The sequence below is a fragment of the Hypanus sabinus genome, chromosome 6, assembly GCF_030144855.1.
Source record: "Hypanus sabinus isolate sHypSab1 chromosome 6, sHypSab1.hap1, whole genome shotgun sequence".
NCBI classification, from domain to species: Eukaryota; Metazoa; Chordata; class Chondrichthyes; order Myliobatiformes; family Dasyatidae; genus Hypanus; species Hypanus sabinus.
The window spans coordinates 104,623,789-104,639,410 of NC_082711.1; the positions used below are offsets into that span (position 1 = coordinate 104,623,789).

A 15,622-nucleotide genomic window follows, 5' to 3' on the forward strand; every position below is an offset into this window, starting at 1 on the left:
TAAGAACTTCCACAACGCTAAGTTCAGTATTATGTTCACCTGATCAGATTAGCCTGTCAAGACAGAAGGCCCTTGCTGAGTGAAATCCAGATGCCCTGAGGGGAGTCGAAGTTGCAACAGAAAGCTTGATGCCAGAGAGAGCTGCCAGTCAAGCCCGTCACGACTGATGGGAAGTTTGGCCCTTGTTATGCTCTCATAACCTCAGTGGAACAGCTCAAAGCAGCTGCCTTGCTGCCCGGCTTTGCATCAAAGATTCAGCGTTGTAGGAGGGAATGAGAAGGGCCAGCCTCAAGACCCATTCCCAGTCATCCGCTCCCACCGCGAGACTTCCCCCGACAAAGAAGATCCGGAGAGACAAGCTGAACGTAGGAACAAATCTTGGCTTCCTGGACTCCAGCTTGTACGTTGTCAGCAGCTCAACACACAGAACTGACAGAGGTGAAACAGAAGGCTGCAGTCTCGGCTCATGCAGTCTGTCAAACGGTTTCTGTCCCAAAGCAGGGCTGATCTTGGGATTGCGCCAGCTGTCAGATATCACCGGGACACATGCCTGTCAGGTACCTGGCACAAGAACTCTCGATCTTGTCATTCCATACCTACCACTAAGGAGCTTTCTCACTATCGTATGTTCAGATTAGATAGCTGTACTTACCTATCCAGCAAAATGTAGGCACCCCACGCTAAACTGTGCATTCCCACAGCAAACACCGAAAGATAGTACAAATTGCTCTTCTATAGGTCCTTTGTGGTAATTGAACGTCTCTTCTGATTATAAGGGCCAGCTTGAAAAACAGAAAAGAAGAGAGGCAGGGTCGAAATACAGAGCTTAAGACAGGCATTTAAAGGCATCAGAACAATAAAAGCCCAGAAAACTGGAACTGGGTAACTACCGAGTCTGGGCAAACTTGTAGGAGTGGGAGAGGAAGCCGAGATGGTGGGCTGTGGATTAGAAGAAGAGCAGGTCGTGTGGTTGGTGGAAATGGAGAGGGGAATTAAAGGTAGTGACAAGGCCAGAGACTGAGAGAGTCCAATACATGCAAGAGAGTTATAAAATCAAAGCTGCATAAAAATAGAAGACATCTATAGAGAGGAATAAACAGTCGACCCTTCGTCAGGACTGATGAGTCTATTCCTCCCCACGGATGCTGCCTGACCTGCTGGGTCCCTTCAGCAGTGCGTGTGTTACTCTGGACTTCCATGGATAGCTGGGTGGAGTTACGTCTCTATTAAAGGAGTTATAAGGCTCTCCTTCCCTCTGCTAGACTGCAGGTCACCCTTGGGCAAGGTGCAGCACCTGCTTACCCCCTGATCAGGGTCACGTGAAGCCATGAGAGAGCAGTTGTTGGTTGTACAAGCAGCTGGTGCAGATCACAAGTTCTGGTCATGTGACCACTGATGCCAGGCAGACAATGTCTGAAGAGTATTGATAATGGCTGGGGTCACCCGTCTTGTAAAGACATTGCCCAGAAGAAGGCAGTGGCAAACCACTTCTGTATAAAAACTTCCCAAGAAGAATCATGGTCAAAGACCATGATTGCCCATGTCACATAACAAGGATGATGATTTTTCGTGACTTCCAGTATCTGCAGAATCTCCTGTGTTTATAACAGCAGAGCAGATAGGAGCAGGACTGGGATACGTACCCCCTCCAGGCAGTCTGCCATTCAGTCAGATTGTGCTTTCTCTGCAGACACATGCTGCTGCACATTCTGGAACCTGGAGAAGCAAACATCTCGCAGGATGACTGCTGATGCAGGTTTTGACCCAAAATATCGAAAATCCTCTTCCTCACACACATGACGGTTTCTTCCAGTGGAGGGTTGTTTACTCTGAACTTGGCCTCATCTCCATTTCCCTGTCTGTTCCTTATAACACCTAGATCCACTGTGTATCCAGTAGGACTTACAAAAGGTAACGGATACAGCCCAGTCCACCACAGGGAATCCCTCACCCCTACTGAGCACATCTACACAGATCGCTGTCACAGGAAAGCAGATCCATCATTCACAGACCCCCACCGCCCAGGCCATGCTCCTTTCTCACTGCTGCCATCAGGAAGAAGGTACAGGAGCCTCAGGACTCGCACCACCAGGTTCAGGAACAGTTACTACCCCTCAACCACCAGGCTCTTGGACCAGAGGAGATAACTTCTCTTGCCCCTTCACTGAAATGTTTGCACAACCAATGGACTCACTTTCAAGGATGTGTCATCTCATGTTCTTGATATTTATTGCTTATTCATTTTTTATTATTATTATTGTATTTAAATAGTTTATTGTTTTTTGCACACTGTATGTTTATCCATTCTGGTAGGGGTGGACTTTAAATGATTCTGTTGTGTTTTCTTGGATTTATTGAGTATGCCCACAAAAAATGAATCTCAGTGTTACTGTATTTTGATAATAAATTTACTTTGAACTTTAATCCTCTAGCATAAAATGCCATCTATCTTGGCCTTGAGTTCAAAGACTCAGTTCATCGCCTCCCTGGTGTAGAGAGCTGCAGGGATTCACAATCCCCTGAGAGAAGACATTCCTCCTCATAAGACCATAAGGCATAGGAGCAAAATTAGGCCATTCAGCCCATTGAGTCTGCTCCACCATTCTATCATAGCTGATCCCGGATCCCACTTAATCCCATACATCTGCCTTCTCACCAGATGCTTTGATGCGCTGACCAATCAGAAAATGATCAACTTCCACCTTATATATACCCACAGGCTTGATCTCCACTGCAGTCTGAGGCAGAGATTCACCACTCTCTGGCTAAAAAGAATCCTCATTTTTAAGGATTTGTTTCTAAAGGGTCACCCCTCAACTTGGAGGCTGTGCCCTCTAGTTCTGGATACCCCCCACCATAGGAAACATCCTCTCAACATCCACCCTGTCTAGTCCTTCTAACATTCAGTAGGTTTCAATGAGATCCACCCACATTCTTCTAAATTCCTGTGAGTACAGGCCCAAAGCTGCCAAGTGCTCCTCATATGTTAACCCCTTCTTTCCTGGAATCATCATTGTGAACCTCCTCTGAACTCTCTCCAATGACAACACACTCTTTTTGAGATATGGGACCAAAAGCTATTGACAGTACTCCAAATGTGGCCTGACTAGTGTCTTATAAAGGTTTAGCATTATCCCCTTGTTTTTACATTCTATTCCCCTTGAAATAAATGCCAACAATGCATTTACCTTCTTTACCACAGACTCAACCTGTAAATTAACCTTCTGGGACTCTTGCATGAGGACTCCCATGTTCCTCTGCACCTCTGATGTTTGAACCTTCTCCCCATTTAGATAATAGCCAGCTCCATCTTAAATGGGACAGCCTTTTCATTCTGAAAGTAGCCCCCCCACCCACCCCGATACTAAATTCCTCAGGAAAGTAAGACATCCCAACCTCGTAGCATCTAAAACCCTGGCATTTTCAGGTGCCATCCAATTGTTCCCATCCAGTGAGAGGTAGTTAGGAGAGGGATGGAGGGGAGACGTCAAATACAGTAGGTCACTGTACAATGATAAGGAACAGAATAGTTGTTCCCCTCTGACACACTTCCTCGTGAAATGACACGCAGCAGCTAGTGTATATTCCATCATGGGCACCAGCCACCCAGCATTGAGGACATCTTCAAAAGTAAGTGTGCGTGTGTGTTAACTCCTGGTGGAGTCGTCGGGGCGCCGACATGACAAGCTTTTTGCCCCAATCTTTTTGGTGATTGATCACACGGTGTGTCTTGGGCATCTGAAACCTGGCAGAGCCCATCCCTCTCCGGGTTTTTTGGAGCCGGCTGGATTTGAACTCGGGAGCCTTTGCTCCGAAGACCGGCGCTGATGCCACTATGCCACCAGCCGGCCATCTTCGAAAGGTGATACCTGAAAAAGGTGGCATCCAACGTTAAGGTCCCCCGTCACCCAGGACATGCTCTCGTCTCATTGCTACCGTCAGAGAGGAGGGACAGGAATCTGAAGACACACACTCAACGTTTTAGGAGCAGTTTCTTCACCTCCGCCATCAGATTTTGGAATGGATGATGAAACAACCATGAACACAACCTCTCTATTTTTGCTCTCTTTTAGTACTACTTAGTTAATGTACTGAAATATGCAGTGACTTCCAGTTAATTGGGGCAGCCACTTATTTGTGACAACTCATAAAGGACAAAAACTAATCGAGAAAATAGCCGGGATTCCTTTTCATTTATTTGACACTCTATACCACTTAATAGGGGCAGGAGACTGCTGCTGAATATCTTCTAACTTGAGCCTGCCACGAGTATGCCTTGTGGCTGTTAGACACTACACTGCGCTTTAGCGAACAGTTTTTAAATAGTGTCTCTACATGTTTGAGTTTAAAAAGCAGTGATTGTCACTGACAATTTGCTAGCAATAAACAGCAAAACAATTGTCTTTTTAACTATTTCCATGAACCTTTGGATAATTGGGTCAGCCACCTAATTGGGACAAAATGTACCGATCCTGATGTGTCTCAATTAACGGGAACCCACTGAGTATGTACTCCATCCTCTGAGCTCATCTGAAGGTTGCTAAGGCGTTTTAATAAAAAATTATTGTTATTTTATTGATGTAATTTTCTCATGAAAAGGTGCAGAATCATGCTGTCTACCAGTCCCTTATCAGATTCTCAAATAGACCTCTCATACACTAAAAGATAAACACTTTATCTGCTAGTCTACCTTATTGAGACCATTGGACCTAACTTGTCTACTTGCATGGCACTTCCACTTTAAGTGTAACAGTATATTATACATTCTGATTTCCGATAGGTACCAAACAAGCACTGAAGACCTGTGCTGATCAACGGGCTGAAGTGTTCTCTGAGATCTTCGGCAGTCTGAGGCACCCACATAATAGATTTCAATTATACCTACTGGTGCCGTAGAAGAATGCGGTAACCTGCCTCAGTGACTTTCGTCCAACATCACTTGCATCCACAGTGATGAAGTGTTTTGAGAGGCTGGTGATGATGTGTATCAACTCCTGCCTGAGAAGCAACTTGGATCCGCTCCAATTTGCTTATTGGCATAACAGGTCCACAGAGGATGCCATTTCATTGGCTCTTCACTCAGCCCTGGAACATCTGGATAGCAATGATACATACATCAGGATGCTCTTTATCAAGTACAGCTTGGCATTTAAAAGTATCGTTCCCTCAACACCAATCAATAAGCTTCAAGACTTCGGCCTCAATACCTTTTTGTGCAATTGGATTCTCAATTTCCTCACTTAAAGACCCCAGACATTTTGGATTGGCAACAGTATCTGCTCCATGATCTCCATCAGCACAGGTGCAAAATAGACTGTGTGCTTATCCCCCTGCTCAACTCACTTTACAATTATGACTGTGTGGCTAAGCACAGCTCGAATGCCATATTCAAGTTTGCTGACAACAGCAGTGTTGTAAGCCAAGTCAAAGGTGGTGAAGAATCAGGATTTAGGAGGGCGATTGAAAATCTGGCTAAGTGGTGCAACAACAAATTCTTGCTCAATGTCAGGACCAAGGAGCTGATTGTTGACTTCAGGAGGAGGAATTGGAGGTCCATGAGCCAGTCCTCATCGGGGGATCAGAGGTGAAGAGGGTCAGCAACTTTAAATTCCTCACTGTTATCATTTCAGAGGATCTGTCCTGAGCCCAGAATGTAAGTGCAATTACGAAGAAAGCACAGCAGTGTCTCTACTTCCTTTGAAGTTTCGGCATGATATCTAAAACTTTGACAAACTATCATGGAAGTGTGGTGGAGAGTATTTTGGCTGGCTGCATCACAGCCTGGTATGGAAACACCCACGCCCTTGAATGAAAAAAAAATCCTTCAAAAAGTGGTGAATCCAGACCAGTCCATCATGGGTAAAGCCCACTCGATCATTGAGCATATTGACACAGTGTAGTGTCACAGGAAAGCTGAGTCCACCATCAGGGAACTCCACCACCAGGTCGTGCTCTCTTCCTTGCTACTGTCATCAGGAAAAGGGTAGAGGAGCCTCAGCACTCACACCACCAGGTTCAGGAACAGTTATTACCCCTCAACCATCAGACTCTTGAACCATAGGGATAACTTCACTCATCCCATCACTGAAATGTTCCCAAAACCTATGGAGTCACTTTCAGTGACTGTTCATCTCATGTTCTCAATAATAATTACTTATTTATCTGATATTAATATAATTATAACTATTTTTTTTCTCTTTCTTTTTGTATTAGCATAGTCTGTTCTCTTTTGCACATTAGTTGTCTGCTATCTTTAATTGATTCTAATATGGTTTTGGTACATTGAGTATGCCTGTATGAAAATTAATCCTGGGATTGTATATGCTGAGATATTTTCGATAATGAATTTACTTCAAACTTTTGAACTTGAATAAACCTTTCATAACTCTTGACCTCCTAGTCTACTTCACCATGGCCATTGTACCTAAACTGTCAACTCTCTCTGCACAACCTCCATAACTGTAACACTATATTAGGCATTCTGTTTTTCTTTCTACTATGTACCTCTATATGCATTATCTGTCTTGATGAGCATGTAGAACAAAAGATTTTCAGTGTATTTTGGAACATGTGACAAATAATAAACCAATATGCACCAGGGAATAAAGTTCTAACATATTCAATCTTTCCCTAAAATTCAAGTCCTCAAGTTCCGGTAACATCCTTGTAAATTTTCTCCGTACTCTTTCAATCTGATTGATATCTGTCCTGTAGGTAGATGAGCAGAACTGCACACAATACTCCAAATATGGCCTCACCAATGTTTTGCACAACTTTGGCATAACATCCCAATTCCTGTGCACAAATAAATGCTGAAGGAACTGACTGCATTTTGTGTGTGTTGCTTGGACTTCCAGTATCTGCAGATTTTCTCCTGTTTGTGATTCGACCTCAATTCCTGTACTCAATACTCTGATTTGTGAAGGCCAATGTGCCAAAAGTGCTCTTTATGACCCCATCTGCCTGGGACACCACTGTCAAGCAATTATTAATCTGTATACACAGCTTCATTTGTTCTACTACTCTCTTCAGTGTCTTAACCTGGTCTATCCACCCAAAGTGTAATGACTCACACTTGTCTGCAATAAATTCCAGCTGCTATTTTCAGCCAATTTTTGCAGCTGGTCCAGCACCTGCTGCAAGCCTTGATAGCCTTCCTCACTGTCCACTACTCCCCACCCCACCCCCGCCCCCCAATCTCGGTGTCATCTACAGATCTGCTGATCCAGTTTACCACCTTTCCATCCAGATTGTTGATATTGCTGATAAGTAACAATGGATTCCTGCAGCACACCACTACTCACCAAACTCTCAGAGAGACAACCATCTACTACCACTCTCTGGTTCCTCCTGTGGTCGATGTCTAATCCAATTTACTACTTCATCCTGAATGCTAAGCAACTGAACCTTCTGGACCAACTTCCCAGGTCGGACTTTGTGAAAGCCCTTGCTGAAGTCCTTGTAGACAACATCCTTTCTTTCATCAACTTTCCTGGTAACCTCCTCAAAAAACTATAAGGTTGATTAGACCTGACCTACTCCACAAAAAGCCATACTGACTATCCCTAACCAGGCCCTGTCTATTCAAATCCTGACTCTAAGAACACCTTCCAATGAGTTACCCACCACTGATGTCAGTCTCACCAGCCTATAATTTTTTGGCTTATTGTTAGAGTCTTTCTTAAACATTAGCTATCCTCCTTGTTTATTCAAAGTACATCTATTATCATAGCATGTGTGCGGTATACATCTCTGAGATTCGTCTGCCCATTGACAGCCAAGAAAGAAAGAAATACAATGGAACCTATTCAAGGAAAACATCACACCCCAATGCGAAAAAAAAAGTGAATTGTGCAAGCGGCAAAAAAAGAGCAAAGAAACACAGAATATAAAACACAAAATGGAAGAAGTCCAGGCATATTTATTTCAGCTCAGTCAGTCAGTTCAATCTAGCACTGTGTCGTTTGCTATCTGCGGGCTGCCCCAATCAAAACAGCAACAAAGAAAGGGGGAGACCAGAAGCCAGAAACATAATGTGAACTACGGAGTCCAATCCGCGTCGATTAAGCCTTGCCCAAAATCCAGGACTCTGGCACCATCCTCCAGCAGCACATGTGCTCAAGATCAATAAATAAGGAATTCAGCAGGTCAAGCAGCACCTATGGGAGGATATGGTCCTTCTGTGGGGTTTAGACCTGACACATTGACGATTTCTCTCCTACAAATGCTGCTCGACCCACTGAGTTCCTTCAGCAGAATGCTGGTCCTCTAGGTTATGCAGTCTCTTGTATCTCACTGGCAGGAACAACCCTTGTCCTTCAGTGGGAGGAAAGCAACTGTCTACATGTCAGATCGAACCCTTGCATCAGGACTAAGACCTCCCACATCTGCGGCCTAGTCTGCTGAATTCCTCCAGTAGATCATTCGTTGCTTTGGGCTCCCTCACTTCTTTACCAACCTGCTTCAGTAGCCCCTTTTGCTGGTAACTTTCCCATCCCTGCCGCAAGCACAAGATATTCTCTCGTGATGTAGGAGGCCATTTGGCCCATTAAGGCAACACCAGCTCTTTGAAAAGTATCATCAGCTCCGTTTCAAACTTCTTTTAACCTATACACTTTCACATGTCCTTCAACTCCCCGATTCCTTCTGCCACCCATTTCCACTGGGGGTAATTTACACCAGCCAATGAACCTGCAAGAAGGAGGAGGAAATCAGGGCACCCAAGAAAAACCCATGCAACAATGTGAAGAACATGCAGTCAGTATGAATTCTTCCTTTTCTGACTTCCATTAGCAGCTGGCAGTCCAACTTAAAGGTGCATTACTGCCACCAACTGGACTGGACTATGGTGTAGAGAGTTGGGAAATAAAATCCCTACTATTTCTTCATCAAATGAAAATTAAATTACCCCCAAAAGCCCTATAGATTGTAAATAATGAAAGACAATGTTGGGAATTAAATTTAAGTCACTTCCATAACTTGGTAAATTTTTCAAATGAAAACTGTCAACTCCCAAAGCTAGTAGTCCAGCCTCCATTTGCTTTCTTTCAACCTTATATGCTTCACATTGTAAAATAATGTGTTCAAATGTTTCAAAGTGAAGACAAAATCTACACACCCCAGAGTGATGTTTTCAACAAGATATGAGGAATAATTAAGCATAGTATGCGCAATTTTAAGTCGAGTCAATGAAGATAGAAGCTGCAGATGGTTGTAAATCTCTGATAGATTATGCACTGCATTGAACTGCTGCTGCTAAGTTCCCAAATTTCACGTCACATGCCAGTGATAATAAACCTGATTCTGATTCTGATCCAAGAGAGGACCGTTCATTTGGCTTATAACAGCAGGAAAAGAGCTGTCTTTGAGCCTGGGTGCATATAAATGACTGGGATAGGTGGGAATTTTTGATTATACTGTAATAACTTTGATTAAGCAATGCATGCCATCAGCGTTAATTAGATTTGTCCCTACACGTTTAGTTCTGGATTGTGCTGCGGAAGGAGCTGAGCGAATGGGTCAGCTTACTGTGTGGCTCCTACAATGATCAGATCGGTGGGCCGTGAAAGGAACAACAGAAGGAATGGAAAGCAAATGTAGACCAGAGTGAGTCCTCTGAATCTGCTGAGGCCCTCCTTCAGGCCGGGAGTCAGCTTGCTTCCACTACAGCTCTGAATCTGCTGAGGCCCTCCTTCAGGCCGGGAGTCAGCTTGCTTCCACTACAGCTCTGAATCTGCTGAGGCCCTCCTTCAGGCCGGGAGTCAGCTTGCTTCCACTACAGCTCTGAATCTGCTGAGGCCCTCCTTCAGGCCGGGAGACAGCTTGCTGCCACTACAGCTCTGAATCTGCTGAGGCCCTCCTTCAGGCCGGGAGTCAGCTTGCTTCCACTACAGCTCTGAATCTGCTGAGGCCCTCCTTCAGGCCGGGAGACAGCTTGCTGCCACTACAGCTCTGAATCTGCTGAGGCCCTCCTTCAGGCCGGGAGTCAGCTTGCTTCCACTACAGCTCTGAATCTGCTGAGGCCCTCCTTCAGGCCGGGAGACAGCTTGCTGCCACTACAGCTCTGAATCTGCTGAGGCCCTCCTTCAGGCCGGGAGTCAGCTTGCTTCCACTACAGCTCTGAATTTAATATGTTTAAATTCAGATTTAATATGTCGTGAAATTTGTTGTCACGTGGCAGCAGTGCATTGCAGTACACAATAATAAAACTGTAAATTACAGTAGTTATACAATATTTATATTAAATGAGTAGTGTAAAAATATAAATAAAAAAGTAATGAGGTACTGCTCATGGGTTCAGTGTCCATTAAGAAATCCTGTTCCTCCTCCCTGATGGTAGCAATGTGTAGAGAGCATGTCCTGGGTAAAAGAAGTCTTCAATGATGGATGCCACCTTTGTGAGGATTCTCTCCTTGAAGATGTCCTGGATGATGAGAAGGCTAGTGCCCATGCTGAAGCTACTTTCTTCAGCTTGTACAGTTCAGTCTTGTACAGTAGTGCCCCCCCCCCCACCCCACCCATACCTGACGGTGCTGCAGCCAGTTACAATGCTCTCCACGGTGCACCTGTAGAAATTTGCGAGTGTCCTTGGTAACAAACTAAATCTTCTCAAGCTCCAAATGAAATATAGCTGCTATCACGCCGCCTTTGTGACTGCAATGATGTGCTGGGCCCAGGATAGATCCTCAGAGATGTTGACATCTCACTCTCTTTGCTTCTGATCCCTCTCAGAGTACTGGTTTGTGTTCCCTCATTGTGGTGAACTATGTGCCTGTCGGGACACGCCCCTGCTGACTGCTCCTGTGGCTCCTCCCACAGGCCCCTGTATAAAGGAGACCTGCGGCCTGAAGATCGGCCTCAGTCTCCAGGACCTTGTATGATAGAAACTCACTCCTGGTTCCTTCTTCCAGTCAATAAAAGCCGATATCTCGCCTACGTCTCAGTGTGAGTTATTGATGGTGCATCAATTTTATTGACTGGAAGTTTTAAAACATGGAACCCGTTTTGCGTCCGGACCGGTTGGATTTGGACCCTCAAGACCCTGACGCGGCTCTCGCTTTTGAACACTGGCTTGCATGCTTCCAATCGTACTTGGCGGAGCTTCGTGCGACTGAACCCGCCGTTATGCACAGAATCCTACTCTCGAGGGTCTCCTCCAAAGTTTACTCCTTTATCCGGGACCTGCCGACCTACGAAGGGGCACTGGACGCCCTCAAACGACAGTACCTGCGGCCGGTGAACACCGTCTACGCAAGACATCGCTTAGCTACCCGGCAACAGCGGCCTGGCGAATCGTGCGCTGAGTTTCTCCGAGCACTACAGACACTCGTCCGACCTTGCGACTGCAAGTCGCTCACGGCAGAACAGCATGCGGAGCTGCTGGTGCGAGACGCCTTTGTGACGGGACTGAGGTCAGTGTACATGCGCCAGCGGCTGCTGGAGAACTCGGATCTTACCTTAAGCTCGGCGATAGAGAAGGCCAACGCTCTAGAAGCTGCGCGGCATAACGCCGACGCTGTCCAGTCGCGCGATTCCCCGCCGGTTTCGTGGACGCCTCAGACCCCGCCACCGCCGGCTCCCGGGAGCGAATTCGCCAACGCCGCCGCCAGTCGCCATTCCACGAGCTCCCCGACCCAGACCACGGCTGTGGCCCGTAAGAAACTCGTGCTTTGTTATTTCTGTGGCCAAAAGAAACATCCTCGACAACGCTGTCCAGCGCGAGAAGCGACCTGCTCCAGCTGCGGAAAGCGGGGCCACTTCGCCAAGGTCTGTAAGTCTCAACCTCGAGCGGAGTGCAGCGCTGCGGGTGAAACGTGGGGGCCGCCATCTTGCATGCCGGGATGTGGGCGGCCATCTTTGTCGACGTCAGCACGCCCCGCCCCCGATCCTCGGATGCTGACCGGGTACCCCGGATGTGAGCGGCCATCTTTGTCGGCGTCAGCATGCCCCGCCCCCGACCCTCCGATGCTGACCGGGTACCCCGACGGCGATCCAACTCTGGCCACTGTGACTCTCGACCAAAGCGCCCCACACCAGCTTGCAAGATCCATGATGGACATCCAGGTGGAGGGGCATTGGACTGGATGCCTGTTTGACACGGGCAGCACTGGGAGTTTTATTCACCCGGACACAGTGCGACGCTGCGGACTTGCAACGCGGCCGGTCAGTCGGAGGTTCCATTTGGCCTCTGGGTCGCAGTCTGCAGACATCCGGGCGGGTTGTGTAGCGACTTTGGTGGTGCAAGGCACAGAATATCGGGACTTTGAACTGCTGGTCATGCCTAATCTGTGTGCACCTGTGCTATTGGGGCTGGACTTCCAGAGCCATCTCGAAAGTGTGACTATGGTATACGACGGGCCCCTCCCACCACTCACTGTCAAGAATCCTCAGTTTTGTGGGACTTCTTCACATACCCCGCTACTGACCACACACACACACGGACACACACATCCCATCCAGAACCAGGCCAACAGCTGCGCTACCGACACTTGCAGCCTCTCCACTCTCAAGATCCCTCCCCCACCGCTGTTCGCCAACCTGACCCCCGACTGTAAACCTGTGGCAACCAAAAGCAGGAGGTACAGCGCGGGGGACCGGGCCTTCATTCAGTCGGAGGTGCAGCGGCTGCTCAGGGAGGGGATCATTGAGCCGAGCACAAGCCCTTGGAGGGCCCAGGTGGTTGTTGTTCGGACTGGGCAGAAAAATAGGATGGTGGTGGACTATAGTCAAAACATCAATAGGTTTACGCAGCTTGACGCATACCCCCTACCCCGCATCGCGGATATGGTCAACCAGATTGCTCAGTATAAGGTGTACTCGACAATAGATCTGAAATCCGCTTATCACCAGCTCCCCATCTGCCCAGAGGACCGCCCCTACACCGCCTTCGAGGCGGGCGGCCGGCTCTATCACTTCCTGCGCGTCCCTTTCGGTGTCACGAATGGTGTCTCTGTCTTCCAGAGGGAAATGGACCGGATGGTGGACCAGTACCAACTGCAGGCCACATTTCCCTATCTGGATAACATCACCATCTGTGGTCATGACAGGCCAGATCACGACGCCAACCTCCAACGGTTTCTCCAAGTGGCCGCAGCTCTGAACCTTACTTATAACAGGGACAAGTGTGTTTTTGGTACCACCCGCCTTGCTATACTTGGGTATGTCGTGGAAAACGGGGTTATTGGGCCTGATCCCGAACGTATGCGCCCCCTGTTAGAGCTCCCTCTTCCCACCACTCTCAAGGCCCTCAGACGGTGCCTGGGGTTTTTTTCCTATTACGCCCAATGGGTCCCCCATTACGCAGACAAGGCTCGCCCCCTGGTCAAGTCTACCTCGTTTCCCCTCTCTGCTGAGGCCTGCGCGGCCTTCAACTGCATTAAAGCGGACATTGCCAAAGCTACGATGCATGCAGTGGACGAGACCGCTCCCTTCCAAGTGGAGTGTGATGCCTCCGATTTCGCTCTGGCTGCTACCCTTAATCAGGAAGGCAGACCAGTAGCATTCTTTTCTCGCACCCTCCAAGGCTCTGAAATTCGGCACTCCGCGGTGGAGAAAGAAGCCCAGGCCATAGTGGAGGCTGTTAGGCACTGGAGGCACTATCTTGCTGGCAAAAGATTCACTGTGCTGACCGACCAGCGCTCGGTTGCGTTCCTGTTCAGCAACCAACAGCGGGGCAAGATCAAAAATGATAAGCTTTTGCGGTGGAGGATAGAACTCTCCACCTACACCTATGATATCCTGTACCGGCCTGGCAGACTCAATGAGCCCCCTGATGCCCTATCCCGGGGAACATGTGCTAGCACACAGCTCGACCAGCTGTACGCCCTTCATGCACAACTTTGCCATCCGGGGGTCACCCGATTTTACCATTTTGTGAAAGCTCGGAACCTGCCGTACTCCCTGGAGGACATCAGGACGATGACCAGGGACTGCCAAATTTGTGCCGAGTGCAAACCGCACTTCTACTGTCCTGACACGGCACAACTTGTCAAGGCCACCCGCCCTTTTGAACGCCTGAGTGTTGACTTTAAGGGCCCCCTTCCCTCCACTGACCGCAATGTCTATTTTCTCAGTATTATTGACGAGTTCTCACGGTTCCCCTTTGCCATCCCCTGCCCCGACACCACTGCCACGTCCGTCATAAAAGCCCTGCGCCAGCTCTTCACTCTGTTCGGGTATCCCTGCTATATCCACAGTGATAGAGGGTCCTCCTTTATGAGTGAGGAGCTGCGCCAGTACTTGCTAGCTAGGGGCATTGCTACCAGTCAGACCACGAGTTATAATCCCCGGGGTAATGGCCAGGTAGAGCGGGAGAATGCCACAGTGTGGAAGGCCACACTTTTAGCCCTTAAGTCCAAAGGGTTGCCGGTCTCTCGATGGCAGGAGGTCCTCCCTGAGGCACTGCACTCTATCCGCTCTCTGTTATGTACGTCCACCAATGCCACCCCTCACGAACGCCTATTCTCTTTTCCCAGGAAGTCTGTCACTGGGACCACCCTACCAGTTTGGCTGACGTCCCCGGGGCCAGTGCTGCTCCGGAAACATGTGAGGAGCAATAAATACTCCCCGCTGGTGGAGAGGGTTCACCTTCTACATGCGAACCCCCAGTATGCTTACGTGGTCTTACCTGATGGGCGGGAGGACACGGTCTCCATCCGCGACCTGGCACCCGCAGGTGCAGCAGACCACTACCCTGAAGGCTCTCCGGTAACTGTGAACCCTGCACCAGAGGTGACACCGTACTCACCAGGCCCTACACAGACTCCTCACGACACTTGTATACCGGGCATTTCGTACGCATTTATACCAGGCGCCTCGCACATGCATGAGGGTTCACCGGCGCCTAGTGGGCAAGAACACGCGCAACCCCCGTCCCCTGTGCAATCGCCAATGTTGCCGGCACCTATGCGGTCACAGCCGGTGCTACGTAGATCGCAGCGACAGATTCGACCGCCTGATCGGCTTGACTTGTAAGAAACTTCGCCACATGAGGACTCTTTCAAACGAAGGGGGGGTGAATGTGGTGAACTATGTGCCTGTCGGGACACGCCCCTGCTGACTGCTCCTGTGGCTCCTCCCACAGGCCCCTGTATAAAGGAGACCTGCGGCCTGAAGATCGGCCTCAGTCTCCAGGACCTTGTATGATAGACACTCACTCCTGGTTCCTTCTTCCAGTCAATAAAAGCCGATATCTCGCCTACGTCTCAGTGTGAGTTATTGATGGTGCATCACTCATCTTACCGTTACTGAAGTCCACGATCAATTCTTTGGTCTTACTGACATTGAGTGCGAGGTTGTTGCTGCAACACCACTCAGCCAGCTGGTATATCTCACTCCTGTACACCATCTGATATTCTGCCAACAATAGCTGTGTCATCAGAAAATTTATAGATGGCATTTGTGCTGCGCCTAGCCACACAGTCATGGATGTAGAGAGAGTAGAGCAGTGGGCTAAGCACATGTCCCTGGGGTGTACCAGTGTTGACTGTCAATGAGGTGGAGATGTTACTTTCCGTCCACATAGACTGTGGTCTTTCAGTGAGGAAGTGGAAGATACATTTGCAGAGGAAGGTAGAAAGACCTAGGTTTTTGAACTTTTCTGTCAGAACTGTAGGAATAATTG

General features: G+C 48.2%; 1 protein-coding gene across 1 annotated transcript in view; it reads left to right on the plus strand.

Annotated features, from left to right (window-relative positions):
• Nucleotides 1–272: 272 nt before the first annotated feature.
• Nucleotides 273–15,622, plus strand: part of LOC132395182 (general transcription factor II-I repeat domain-containing protein 2-like) — a 34,060-nt gene continuing 18,710 nt past the window's right edge. Inside the window, exon 1 of the mRNA XM_059971476.1 lies at nt 273–557. Coding sequence (XP_059827459.1) covers nt 273–557 — 285 coding nt within the window. The remainder of the gene's footprint in view (nt 558–15,622) is intronic.